The sequence below is a fragment of the Corvus hawaiiensis genome, chromosome 6 (assembly GCF_020740725.1).
Source record: "Corvus hawaiiensis isolate bCorHaw1 chromosome 6, bCorHaw1.pri.cur, whole genome shotgun sequence".
In the NCBI taxonomy this organism is placed as follows: domain Eukaryota; kingdom Metazoa; phylum Chordata; class Aves; order Passeriformes; family Corvidae; genus Corvus; species Corvus hawaiiensis.
In genome coordinates this window covers 59,807,433-59,821,789 of record NC_063218.1, presented here as the reverse complement: position 1 = coordinate 59,821,789, position 14,357 = coordinate 59,807,433, and the positions used below count along the sequence as shown (strand labels likewise).

The following is a 14,357-nucleotide window of genomic DNA, read 5'->3' as shown; positions in this document are numbered from 1 at the left end:
TAACACATAACTTTGGATAGTGGTATAAATGAATTAAAACAAACAAAAAAACCCCCTCATGTTTCTTAACAAGCCATTATTTCTGTGAATTGTTACAGCTGGGGACCAGAAAAAATAGAGACAATTGACCTCCTGTTGGTTGGGATGGAATCAATTGCTCTGACTGTTAGACGTAAGGTGGAGACAGGCTGTGGCTGAGGGAGCAGCTCTGCCAACGTTTCTTTTATAGCTCCATCATTATGATGTGAGTGGAAGCATTTTTGTCATACACATCCAGTCATGTGATGGGAACCATCTTTTATTCAGAAGCTACATTTACATTTGAAAAATATGCATTGGATGCTATTATAAATTATTCCATAAATACTGGGCAATGAATTTGTTTGCTAGGGTGCAGCATACTAAATAGTAAAATCAACATGGAGTACCAGGCTTGCACAACTCCTTGACACATTTTTTGCTGCTTTCTGTCAATTAATTCCTAATCACAAAATTGATGGCTTTCATTATCATTGCCTTTACAACATTGGTTAATATAAACAGAATGATTGCTTGGAGGGATGACAAATCTCTCATACATACGCAATTTTATTTATGTATATGTATATATCATTCATGTATATGTATATATTCCTACATATATATGTAAAGAAGTATGATTTTGTCTGAAGTACCACTACACAGTACTAAATATTATATTTGGAAATAGAAGACTGTCAGAGTGTTCAGAAAAAATTCTGTAAGACCATTAAAAGCATAAACACAGGGGTTTTAATAGCATCACAGAATGGTTGGGGTTGGAAAGGAACTCTGGAGATCACCTAGTACAGTCTTCCCCCAAAAGTAGGGGAAGCCTAGAACAAGTTGCACAGGATCGCATCCAGGCAGGATTTTAATATCTCCAGAGAATGAGACTCCACAACTTCTCTGGCCAGCCTGTTCCTCTGGTCTGTCACCCTCACAGTAAGGTGTTTTTCCTCATATTCAAATGGAGCTTCCTGTGTTACAGTTTGTGTTACCCTTTGTCCTGTTGCTGGGCATCATTAAAAAGAGTCTGGCCCCATCCTTTTGACAGCTGCCCTTAAGATATTGGTATGCATTGATAAGATCCCTTCTCGTCCATCTCTTCTCCAGGCTAAACAGGCCCATGGTGGGCTCATGGTTAAATTGTTGTTTTCATTTGTGCTGCCTCTCTTAAAACATTTGGTTTGTAGTGATCCTGCTTCCTCTCTATAAGGACCTCACCATTTGTTGCCTTTGGTTGCAGCATGTCTTGCTTCAGTTAGACCAGTTAATTGAACCTGAAACTTTGGTGTTACCAGTGATCTGGCAAAACATTTTCCTGAAGTAGTCAAAAATACAACATTGCTTCTCTGAAGTTTAAAATAGGTGGTAGAATGGCTGATACCTACCTACTTTCCCCATGAGCATGCTGGCTGGGGCAAGTGGTACATTTGCTGAGTTATCCCCTTTTCCTCCACACATTCTGTGCTGGGGACCTATCTTTGAGTATTCTGCTATACAGTTTTGGGGAACTGAATGATCTGGTTCCAGTGACATTTGCAACTGTGCAACTTATACAGTATTTCTGGAATATGCTTTACACTTCTAAAGGAATAAAACAGAGAAGAATGCTTCAACAATAATTTAAAATAAATGTTTTGCCACTGTTCTTAAGCCTCTGGACACTCATCATAAAGCCATCAAGCTCTTTTTTGATGCTAACAGCATGTGCTTTTGAGATAAACAGCGAAACAAGAAGCATGGGATAGATAGACTGATGTGAACAGGCATTTTCCTTTTGAGAAATTGCAGTCCTCAGATTTGGACAACACCTTAAAAAAGTACTATATATCTTTTGTTTTCAGTTCAGAGAGGGAAATTATATCTACTGATTTAAAGAGAAAAGCTTTCTTATAAATTTTAAAAACAAGACATTAAAATGAGTATGTGAATTTGCTTTGGATGTATTGAGATTGACAAATATCTTTCTGCTCTTGAGGTCAAAATTATGCTGAAATAAGATACAGTACAGTAAGTCAGTTTTTGTTACTTCTGCAGCAGTAGTAGTCAGGAACAACCCTCCCTTACAGAGCAGTACAAATGGTTGAACACTGCTGAATAGGCTGTTGTAGCATTTTAGAACATGTGAAATCACAAAGCTACATACAAGCAAGAAGTAAGTATGAATTGATCTTTTTCTATTTTATTTTTGTGACAATCATGGAAATAGAACTGATAACTAATGTCTCTTCATGCACAACCAGATCTATAATTTTCAATGCATGCAAGTAAATAAATTGCTAAGATTGCTACTTTCTTACACAACACCATTTAAAATAAGATTTTAATTACAGGAACACATTCTCAGAGTAACTGACATAACTTACTAAGAGCAATGAAGCATTTTGTAATTAATCAGTATAAGTCTGCATTAATGGAATAATATTTACATTACAGAAACGCTGCTTTTTCTAAACATTTAGTATGGCTAGAATCTTACCTAATACAAAAGAAAAAGTAAACTTTGAAAGCTGTGTCTGTATATATACTATTACTACCTTTATTTACAACCATAATCTTCAGTAAAATAAATGTAATTCCACTTTGACAGGTTTGACACTTCCTTCAGGTTGTATAGAATCAGGTATTGAATAGCTGTTAAATTTATTTCACATGAAAGCCTTTTAAAAATGGATTTGGAAATACAGAATCCTAAGTTGACCTACCAATTTAAAGGTAAATAACCTGTTATACTTAAATTGAAGATATTATATACTTCCAGCTTTCTGTTAATTTGGGTCTGCAAGGTAACGTAAATTAATGTAGCCAGTAGGATGAAGTAAGACTGAAATCTCAGCCTGAATTTAAACAGATGATAAAATTCAGTTATTCAGTACTTCTACTTATGAATACCATATTCTGTCATTTGTGTTATATGAAATTAAGATAATCAACTGTCCCTAATGAAGCAAGACAAAAGCCTTATGAACTTTATCCTAATCTTGAACTCCAATTCTCTTCCACATTCTTTCGCGCCTCTATTAAACCAATCCCAACTCAAAAGCTAGTAACTATAAAACAACAGAGTTACAAATTTCCCATCAGGCCTAGTAATCCAAATTGTAGAAAGCAGTTTTGGGAAGGAGCAACCATTTTCCCTATTTCTCTGTTGAAGTTGGATGGAATTTGAGTCTCTCTTCTTTGGGGTAGACCCTGGCAGCAAACTGGTTCCCTTACCAATCCCCAGGAACCTTAGGGATCATGCAGTATTGCATTGCTTTGACTTTCTGGGCTGCAAATGCAACAAAACTACATTTACATCTTGAAACATTTTCTTTTCTTCATTTAGACATAAATACATACGCTTTTAAAAAATTATTTGAAATTTTCAGAGACATTGATAAATCATGAACCAAATTAAAAGCAATTTGTGATCAAAAATACATTACATTAGAAAATATTACCCCAGTTGTGTATCAGTCTCAAGTATTTGGAAAATCTACATAAAATACACAGGTATGGAACAAAGTACTGTACTTTTGCCCTATAATGGAAAAAGCCTTTTTTTTTTTTTTTTTAATACCATGTTATTGCACTTGGATGGGATGTTAAGGACACTCTTGGAAAACAATTTTATAAAACAGCATCTGCAATATTACTATTGCTTATTTTATTGTTGTGCAATAGAATAGTTCTTTGCAGTTCAGCATATTGGCTTGCTAGGCCAGAAAGCACAATGCTAATTTCACTGCAAAACATAGTCTTTAGGATTAATGCTAGAAGGCATGAGTCTTGTGGGAGTTCACCTGGTGTAGCCCAGCAGGCAAGTTTTGTGGTGGTGGAATACAGAAGTCTGTGGGACAGGATAATCTTACCTCAGTATGTTTCTTCCAAAATGATGGGGAGGTGATTGATGTATGGTAAACATGCATGTGGGCTTGCAGCTTGTTTGGCATTGATCCATAAGATGTCACTGTCAGAGCAAATACATTCCATATTTCTAATGGAAAGCTGGAATGAGAACCTTGCACCTGGCATAGGATTTTGCAGTCATGAAAAAATCTTGTAATATAACAGGAAATAGGACCAAAGTTGAGTGTGAACATGATGCTGAAGAGAGAAGTTTCTGTGAAGATGCTAGTTGAAACACCCTGTTACAATTTCATTGAGGGTGCTGCAATGAAGAAATATGAATTATGAAAAACTAAGCAATTCTCAGTAACTCCTTTTGCTTTTGAAGGTGATAGGTTGGCCAACAAAGAATGCAGGCATGTTGTGAGCTATATCTAAAGTTACCATATTTGAACTTCAGTGTTTTACACAAGTTGGAAAGGAAAGGTTTGACATTGTTATGCAGTAACAATACATCACTGTGCTAGATGCTGCTCAGAGGATAGCCTAATATTTTTGTTGAACTATTTTGATTGTATTATTGTAATCCTAGGACTTTCAGATGTGGATTTGGACTTTGCTATTCTGAGTTCTGAAAAAAAGTATAGTGGAAAAATTGTCTTTCCTGAATGAACTGTAACAATGAATTTCACTTCCTATTCTTGTGGAAGTAGTATGACAAGCTCAGATACTCTTGCCATACTTTTTCCATCTTGATATGTGTGGGAAGTGTGGAAATAGACTAATGACATAAAGATGGGGGGTTTCTTGCTGCTCCTTTTAATGGTGGTGGTGTTGTTTTGTTTTGTGGGAGAGGGTAAAACAATGCAGTTGGGAAAAAAGCAGATATGTGGCCAAAGAAATCCAAATAATAAGAACTAAGAGGTTCTACACAAAACTAGCTTGAAGGTGATGAAAGACTTGGCTGTCAAAACTGCACTAAGCAGCAATAGAGGGTTAATCTCTAAATCAATGAGCTGATGACCCAGCAGACCAAATCTTAGAGACAAGAAAAGAAATTCTTCCTAAATCTAGCAAGAAATGCCTAAATGGTAGCTTTTTTTTTTTTTTTTGAACTGTAGATTTAGACTATGCAACTAAGGACTATGTCAACATCTTATTTCTAAAGGCATCTAGCACTGTAACTCTTGAAGCTCCTTGTACTAAGAACATGATACTCAAGAAACAACCCGCACATCTGCAAAATAGGTCTACACGGTGAAAACAAATTAGATGATGGATAGTTTCACCACTGACAGTGATTTTTATTAGTCTGGCTGATTATTTTCTTCCTTACTTGAAAAATTAGGCTGTTAATCAGAAATATAATTATATTGCAGCAGTTTGATAGCTGGTACTGCAGAGTTAGAGAATAATCTTTCTTGCTGTTTGCTTCAGATAAAATGTGAAATAAGAAAACTGAGATGTGTAATAAAAGAGAAAAATTAAATAATGTAGAAGTTTGCCGACCTGAAAAATTTTAGGCATGTAAATTGCATGCTGCTATTAAAACGCTGCTTTTTCCTCTTCACCTGTTTCTTGACATTAGTATTTTCTTTATACTCTTTCTGTATCACTATGTAAGAGTTTTTTAGCAATGGACATTTCACTCATTTTTTCACTTCTATATAGATATGTTCCAAGGAATCCAGTGTATACCATGCACAAGAATGAGGAACTCTTTAGAGTTCTAGAATTCTAGTTTAGTGTTTGACCCAAATATTAACAACAAAATTGAGCTTCTTTGCTGAGGGAAATTAAATTTTACTAAACATACGAGCTGTAAAGTTTCTTTATGTTTCTCATGTTAGCTCAATAAACTAATCCCAAACTGGAAAACTAACTCCATTCAGGGAAAAGATCAGGATGCAAACATAAATCTATAAAAGTAATCTATAAGCTTAAAAGTAAGCATGCAATTGCAGTGAGCTACAGAATTGAGTCCCAAACACTTTATATCAGTCAGAAAACACAGTCAATTTCACGGATATAAGAAAATTCTATCTATACCAAGAGAAAATGTCTCTTAAATTACCATAGAAATGAAATACTAAAATATGGAAATCAGTGAGATTTTAAGAGTTTGTGTCTTAGCAACACAAGGTAAAATCTTTATAGATATGTTCTTCAGTTTTTTAATTCATCTACTACACACTTTAGCATGCTCCAAAATCTGCTTTCTAGACCTTCTCCATAGTGACTGACAGCTTCATGAGAGATAATCATTGTGCTAGTGTCTATGGCAAAATTCTCCCTGTTTTCAGTAAGATCAAAAAATTTGGAAACAACTTCATTGCAAATATTGAACAAGATTAATTTTGCATTGCAGAGCTTTAAGTACTGTAGAACTCCTTGACAGGTGGACTCAACAATTCTGTAAACACTGATTTTTCATACTATTTAAGTGTATTACATAAAAATTGATAGCAAAATAAATAATTTTGGGTGCTGCTGTAAACATTTAATGCTCTTATCCAGACAACATTTTACACTAAAGAATCAAAAATTTTCTTGCAAATTGATTAGAAATTGTACAAGAATTTTAGAAATTACTAAGTTTGAGAAAGGACATTTAATATCATCTTGCTATTTTGTGCTTTGAAAAGCTGCATAAACATATATTCAACAAAATCCTCCACTGTAGATATGAAAAATTAACTTTATGGTTTATTTTAATTAAAATTTGAAATTGTGTGTCTACCTCCTGTTTTGAATCAATCTGGTTCCAACTCCCTTGCATTTTATTTTTATTACATCCTTTATTATAACCATTGCAGGTCCAACCTCCTGAAGCTTTACCATTGCCGTCACCAGACTGGGTCAGACACAGCTTTGTCAAGGCATATTTTGAAAACCTTCAAGGACAGATATTTCACCTCTTTTTGGGTTACATGTTCTGATGATGTACTACCAATGCTGTAAAAACTTGTTATTAGTGCTCAATCTGAACCTTCCATGCCATCATGTGTGGCTATTGTCACCAACAAGATCATTTAGCACTATAAAGAGTTTAGTACTGTAATCTTTGCAAGTGATTTCCAAGTAGTTGTAGGCTCCTGGAACACCTTAGATTATTTTTCAGATTAAATTAAACTAGTTTATTCCACTTCTCACAGTTTATTTATTGTAGACCCCTGACCTTCCTGAGTAGCATTTTATGGACCTTTTCCAATTTTCTAACACCTTTCCTGAATTGAGTGGGTGTGAAGTGGGAAAGCTAGACACAAAATTGCAGGTACAGCTACAGTCATGCCAAGTAAAGGGGATTAATAACGCTTTGATCTGCTGGCTGTATTTCTCCTAAGGTTTTTTTATTTGTGATGCAAGTGCACAGTTGGCTGGTGTTCAAGCTAGTGCTTCCCATAATGTTCAGGTACTTTCTACTAGAGCTGCTGCTCAGTCTGAATTGACGTATGGGGATTTTTCAGGTGCAGTATTTTGCACTTGCTGAACCTCATGAGTTTCTTTTGGAGTAAGTTTCATTTTCTTTCTGGGCAATAGTTAACACTGGCTGTAGTTAACTTTTGAGGTGGCTATATTTCTTAAGGAAATAATTGGCATAAGAAACAACACAGGTGAATTAGGTTTTAATTTAGGGTTCTATTTCATCTGACTTTCTGAAAAGCACCGTGGAAGTACAAAAATTAATTTAAAGCATGACTTTCTCATAGCCTGTTCTAGTGGCAAAACAACTCAGTCTTCCTGGTCCTATAATTTGGAAGTTTTACAGATCTCGAATAATAAAGATTTTCACAAGACTAGATGTATTATGATGAAGCAAGACCAAATCTTATTTCCTAATCTCTTCTGACAAAGACTATCTTATGAAAAACGACATCTATCAAAGAGAATAAATCTCACTGTCAAAACTAAAAACCTAAAACCTAACTAAAAACTCAATAAGATCAACCTTAAGCTTTTAAGTCATGATTTTGGTTCTGTTGATTGTCAAGACAGAAGACTGAAATCTACTTCTGTTTGATCCTGATCTCTCCAGAATTTTCATCTGCTTAAGAAAAGATTTATAAAAACTTACACAGAGAAAAATGTGAGACATAGCATAATATAACTAAATATTTCAAAAGAGAATATTCATTAGACAGTGATTACAAGGGTAGATTATTATTTCAATGAACTTCAGAGCCAATGTAGCCTGTGCATATGAAGCCTAAGAATGTATGCATTTCCTACATATCTTAGCCATCAATTCTTAATTGTATCTGCACTCTAAAAAGATCTTCAAACTGGACCAAACTCTCCTTATTTACCAAAGAATTATCTTTCTAGATCCTCATATGATCATATTTTACAATTATCAAGTTTAGTCAGTTGACAGTGTAAAGGATTCAATTTAAAATACTTTTGCAGAGGTATTTTTTCTTCTCTTTGTTGACCTTAACCCCAGCTGTTTTATTGGTAGTTTCATGCATACATACCACTTATTGTTAGAAATGGAGCTTTGTAATTATAACATATATAATTTATAATTTTCTAGTCTCAGAATTTAATCCTTGTTTCTGAGCAGTGCCTTACCCTGGCTTTCTCTTCCCATCATTCTGAGTATTATTATTGTCAGTGAGAGCTACTTGAATTCAGGAGTTCTGCAAGCCCTTGTGGAGGATTGTGGACCAGAAATTCAGAGGACGGCCCTGAGTACCAGGCAGCTGACAGCCTCTTTTCCAAGAGTGAGCGTGATATTCTCTTTCATCTGTAATTTTACTTATGAGCCCCTCTTCTTCCTGTCTGCATTTTGTAATTATTATCATTGGAGAGCCAGTAATGGCCCTCCTTTGTTTTGTGCTGGTAAGAGAAGGAGCATAATGTATACTGCTCTTCTACTTCACGGGCAAGTCAAAAGGTATCAGCCAAGGTTTCTCAAAGAAATAGATCTGCCCTAGAGCCTGACAAAGGTTTAGACCATTACAGTGGAAGAACTACATTTGCTTTTTGCAGATTTCATTTGTTTATTAACTACTAAGTTCATAGTTTTTATTATACTCTCTCTCTCTTTTTTTTTTTTTCCCCTGGGTGACTTTCAGGGTATTGATTTGGTTTTAATCTCTATGAATCCACTTTAATGTCTACAGTAAAGCTTGAAAGTAAACAACAAATACTTTATTCTACCTCTTCTTTTAGCTTGCTTTTAGTTTTCCAGAACTTGTTGATCAGCAAGAGCCAGCTGGCTTATTCTGCCATGCAACACCTATAGTGCTGTATCTCAGCAGGAAAAAGCTGTTCCTAGCAGGTTTTCTGAAATTGCAGGAGTGCAGAGGAATGTCTCATCTATTACCTTCAGTGTGCAGAGAGGCATCGGAGACCAACAAATGAGTAAGATATACAACACTATAGCTTCTGCATCTTTTCTTAAACTAACAACAAACCTTCTGCAAATGTTCCAAATCAACCCAAAATGTGGTGAGCTATCCTGAGGAGGTAAGTTTATTTTTTTCCCTTATGGTATCAATTGGATGTGTCAGCTGCGTGTTGTGTAAGAGCAGTATCTGTTATACTCTAAAAAAAGTGCTGGGGAATACCTCACCAGTTAGGATGCAATTTTTATTTTGCTCACCTTTCTATAAGAGCCCATGCATGGATGTTTTGGTTTATATATGGTTGTTGAAAATGTTTTCATAGTGGAAAAAACATTCTGAAACTGAAATAAAAAGTGCGTATCCATCTTGGTTTCTTAACTACACTGATAAAGAAAAAGTAGTACAACTTTATAGTACAGACTGGCCTTTAGTAAGGGGTGGCGATTATGTAATTTTTTTCACAGATTGTACACTACAAGCCCCAGTCAGCTATGGGGAAGTTCTGCCTTTACTGTCAGAGGAAATCTGTTGTACATATCGCCCACAAATGGAGCCACAAACTTCGAAGGAATGCTGTAACCTGTGCTAGTTAATTGGTTGAATTAATTTCTGATGAGTAAACAATGTTTGTATCCCTAAATGGAGAAGAGAATATAGATATTGCTAGATACAGGTTAGAATATTTGAGTGAATGAACTTAGGAGGACCAAAACCTCCAGATTATTGTGGTAGGAAAAAAAATTAAAAAATTAACCCCAAAACATTCTACAGGAATTGAATGATGCTATCACAAAACTTAGAATCCAGAGAGAATAATGTGAGCAGAGAGCAACAAGGAAAGAAATAAAAACCTTTTAAGTTTGAATCTTCTGTTGTCTGGAAGGAGCCACATGGCCTACACTCTAGAGAAAAGGGAAATTGTAACACATATAGCATAGAAATGGGCCACATCAGGCTTGAATGTGCAATTTAGTGTCTTCTTGTAAAAAATTATCTCCAGTAAGGTTGAGACTCTAAGTTTTATAGAATACATAGAAACCAAAAAAGCTGGTGATGCAACTCAGGGACATGGTGTGAGAACAGGGATGGAGGAGATGTAATACAAACTTAACTCAAAACGCTGAGATTTAAATGCAGCTATTACTGCATAAAGGAGGTGCAATTTTTACTTCGCTGCCCTTCACCTCAATAGGAAAACCTCATGTCTTCTGAAGGGAAACAAGGAAGGCAGTAGGAATAGCACAGCCAAGATGGTAACTGGGCTGGGGCCGGCGCTCTCCCTCAGCGGGGCCCACACGCACTTTCCCGCCGATTCCTGCTGACACAGTTCCCTTCCCCGGGGTGCGGGCGGAGGGACAGCCACCGGCTCCGCACCCGTCCCTCGCCACCTCGAGCCCGGCGTTACCGCCTCTCCCCTCCCCATCAGGCGCTGCTGGCGCCATTCCCTCGGCCTCCACTGCGCGGCAGGCCGGGCCGGGCCGGGCCGCGCCGCACCGCTGGGTTCCCGCCCCTCGCCGCCGCAGCCGGCGGGCTGGCAGTTCAGAGGCTACTCTCCGCCAGGATGGTTCACCATTCAGGCTCCATCCAGTCCTTTCGGCAGCAGAAAGGTAAGTACGAACCCCGCTGTCCCCACGGCGGTCGTCCGGAGGCCCCGCGCAGCTGCCCGCTTTGCAGGTGCGCAGGGAGGGGGGGGCACACGGGTCTCGCCGCGATTTCCATGCAGTATCGCCCCGTGCGTGCCAGGTGCGTCCTATGTCCGTGCGTACACTCGTGCCTGTGGGTGTTCGCGTGCGGGCTGTAGCCCGGGTCCTGCTCTGGAGGCGCACTGATGCTATTGGATGCTTTACCGGGTGTCAAATAATGCGGCTGCAGCATGGACGCCCGGTGGCGTGAGGTGGGCCGAGCCGCGCCACAGACCATTCCGCGCCCCAGCTACTGAGGGCCGGAGGCCCCCGGTCCGGCCTTGACCCCACGTCGGCCCCGCCCCGCCCAAGTTTTTTTCCTGAAAGGCAGTGCTGCTTTGGTTCTCAACTGTTGTACAGGTGAATCTAGAGATGCCTATATGCGGGATACCGACAGGTCGTTGACCCTCTAGAGTTCACTGCAATTGTTACTAGGTTTGTTTCAGCTTTTAGTCTTCATATCATCCCGTTATCCAAATACAAAAGTAGAGGAAGAATATTAGCTGTAATTGCGTGATTGTAATATTAGCTGGTGTTTTAAGTGCAGATACAACTTAGGTTCAAACTATGTATTGGGTTGTTTGTTTGTCTGGGATTTTAATTGCCAAACAGAAGCTCTTTGCTGGTCAGCAGATATAAAGGTAAATTTCCAGTTGTGATTACTATCATGTCAGGAAAATTAATCCACAAACACCAGAGGTTTATGTCCCAAAAGGAGACAGAGGAGTCCTGTTACTTTATTCAAATAAAGGGAGAGGCCATGGGGCATTCCCCTAGGATCTCTCAAACTTTTGGAGGGTGCAGCCTCCTATTTATTGTAATTTCCTGGCTGCATTTCCCTCTCTCTTTCCTTATTGGCGGAGGTACTTGAGAGGTACAGACTTCCTGAAACACCTAATACCGAAGACTCCCTTCTAATGTATAACCACCCTCCCTCCCCCCCCCCCCCCCCCATTTATTTGTAAAGACAAATCTCTTTCTTTCCATTCATCAATCAGTGGAATCCTTCCCATTGTTTCTTTTATCTATCAGTACTAGTTTTATCTTCCAGCAGGCCCACAGCTTGTTTGTAAAGACAAGTCCCTCATTCCTTTCAGTCACTATAAAACCTGTATTGTGTTCATGTTAGAAAAAAGAAAATTCCCTCAATGAACTTTATTTATTTTTTCTTGGTCATGGAACCAGTATTTTTACTATGTTTTATCTCTCTAATTCTACTTTGGTGGATTAGGTGAACCAAGATTTCTCTCACTTTGTTCCCTTTCAGTCATTAACAAACTTTTTTTTTTATTCTTATAGCATGCCATAAATTATGATAGGAAAGGGTATTCTTTATACATAAATCATGAGGTTACTGGATTCTGCCTCATTCAAGTTCTTCTCTTTGACTGGTTAGTTGAAAATAAATAATTCAAAGCACTTATTCTATTCTGGTAATCCCATAATAAATTTACTTCTTTGTTCTAGAGGTTTTGCATTTAATGCCAGTCTTGTGTGCAGTAATGAGTGGTGCTGTCTCAGACTGTAAAAAGTCTAGTTTAGTCAGGTTCAAAGGTGATTAATTAGTATAAAAACATATTTTTTTCAACTGTCAAGTCTACATTTATAAAAGCATTAGATGACTTGGAGCCACAGTGTTAGTCCTTACTTTTTCATAAGAAAATATTTCTTACATTACAACAATGGTTAGCAAGCTCCAGAATCATTGTCATGGCCCTTCAGAAAAAATGCAGCTGTCCTGTAATAATCTTTAAAAAACCTACTCCAAAACTAACTTTCAGTGTTCCAGTTCAACTTGAACTATGTTCAGGTTCTTTGCCTTATGACTGATGAAACTCTATGTTTGCACAAGTCATGAAACTTTGTAATAACTAAATGAGCTTTGCCAGTTACTTTTTGAGAGGAAGATTTTGTTCTCACCTCTTTATTCCTGAAGAAATCCTGATTAAGGTACCTTGCCAGTCATCAGGCTTTGGAAAAGAGAGGATGCTCTTATGGAGCTATGTAACCTGTATATTACTGACTAACATGAGTATCACTTTCCCAAACTTCTCAAATGCAGTGTGACATGTACAAAATGTACCTGAGTTCAGCCTCTGTTTTTCTCAGCCTAAAGCTTTTAGGAATGGGGGAGGACAGCATGTAATCTTGATCAAAAGGCTATAGCAAAACTAAGCAAACATAAATCATAATCAAGAATTCATCATTTTATCATGAGATATTTAGAAGAAGCTGAGCATCTGGTACTCTGAAGTTCATAGGCACCGATCTCAGAAGCAAAAAACATTGTGTCTTTTTTCTTTTAATTTAGTACTTTGTATCACTCTTTATTTAAAATTTAGTATTTGGTTACTGTAATTTCTAACTTACTGTTGCTGAGATTTTGACTAAATGTTTGTTTTCTAGCTGCTCACAAAATAGTGCCCTAAATTCCCTATTTTTTACAGAATCAGTGGTAATCTTCATGAAATGGCCAACTGCCCATCACAGCTGTGCCTTGTATGCTTCACTTGCTTAAAGACCAAGCTTCATTTCTTTGGGGGGGATTGAAAGGGCATTATTTTTATGTGGATTCTCAGTCATATAGGAAAAATATATATCAGCAAATCTCATAGTTCCAGAAAACAAATAGAAAATACTTTTAAACTCTTCAGAAACAGAACCTAGCTATTGCCAGGTAACATAATATTCAAACTCACTTGCTAAAGAGGAGTAACTTTTAAAATGGGAGGCAGAATGGGGTAGAGAGCATTTTTTGCCCCTTACCTACTCTGAGCACTTGTTCTAGCTGAGAAGTTGTGGTTTCAGTACCAAAGCTGTTTTTACAAGGTTTGGAGGAATAAGAAGACTAAGTTCTCCAGTCTCTTGGGTGTCTGGGAGCCTTCAACATAAAGGAGAGAAGAAAGAAAAAAAACCCCTATTTATATCCCAAGGATTTGTTACTGTTTAGAATTTAGGTGTTGTTTTTCTTTAATTTATCTTTCCCTTGTTGACAGAGTGAGGAGGTGTTCAGGGTAGGAGGCTGCTGCCATCCTTTTGTCTTGCTCTTTGTTCAAATTGGTATGCAGAGTGAAACCCTCAGTTTCAAAACCTACAGCAGAGCTCAACGTAGTTTTATAAAAAGACACAGAAAGGGTAGAAAAAATGAATCTCATTCTTCTTCATCCTCACAATTCTTGGTCTTCTACTTGTATCCAAAGATAATGTCTATTGAGAAGAGCAGTGTCCTAGAGGTAGACTAATCTGTGTCTCTGCACAGCAGTGTGTTAGATCTGTTTAGCCATCTGTATAGTATTTTCTGGCTATTTTTAACTACTGCTTTGGCAGAAACTGATTTTCTGAAATTATTTCCCTCAGTAATATTCTCAGATAAAAACCATATTATTAAATATATACCTTTATAGTTTTTACTTTTCCAAAAGGTGATGCAACCTATGGCCTCTGAGGAATTACGTCAGAGGAAAGGGAA

At 37.4% G+C, this 14,357-nt stretch overlaps 1 protein-coding gene across 3 annotated transcripts in view; it reads left to right on the top strand.

The window, feature by feature from the left end:
* The window catches only part of ANO3 (anoctamin 3), a 211,682-nt gene that overhangs the window by 40,196 nt on the left and 157,129 nt on the right, over positions 1 to 14,357 (top strand). The window contains exon 1 of one of the 3 annotated variants that reach the window (XM_048306871.1): positions 10,699 to 10,813. The exons of the other annotated variants lie outside the window; for them this stretch is intronic. Coding sequence (XP_048162828.1) covers positions 10,768 to 10,813 — 46 coding nt within the window. The 5' untranslated portion in view covers positions 10,699 to 10,767. Of the gene's footprint in view, positions 1 to 10,698; positions 10,814 to 14,357 lie in introns of those variants that run through there. 3 annotated transcript variants of the gene reach the window in all.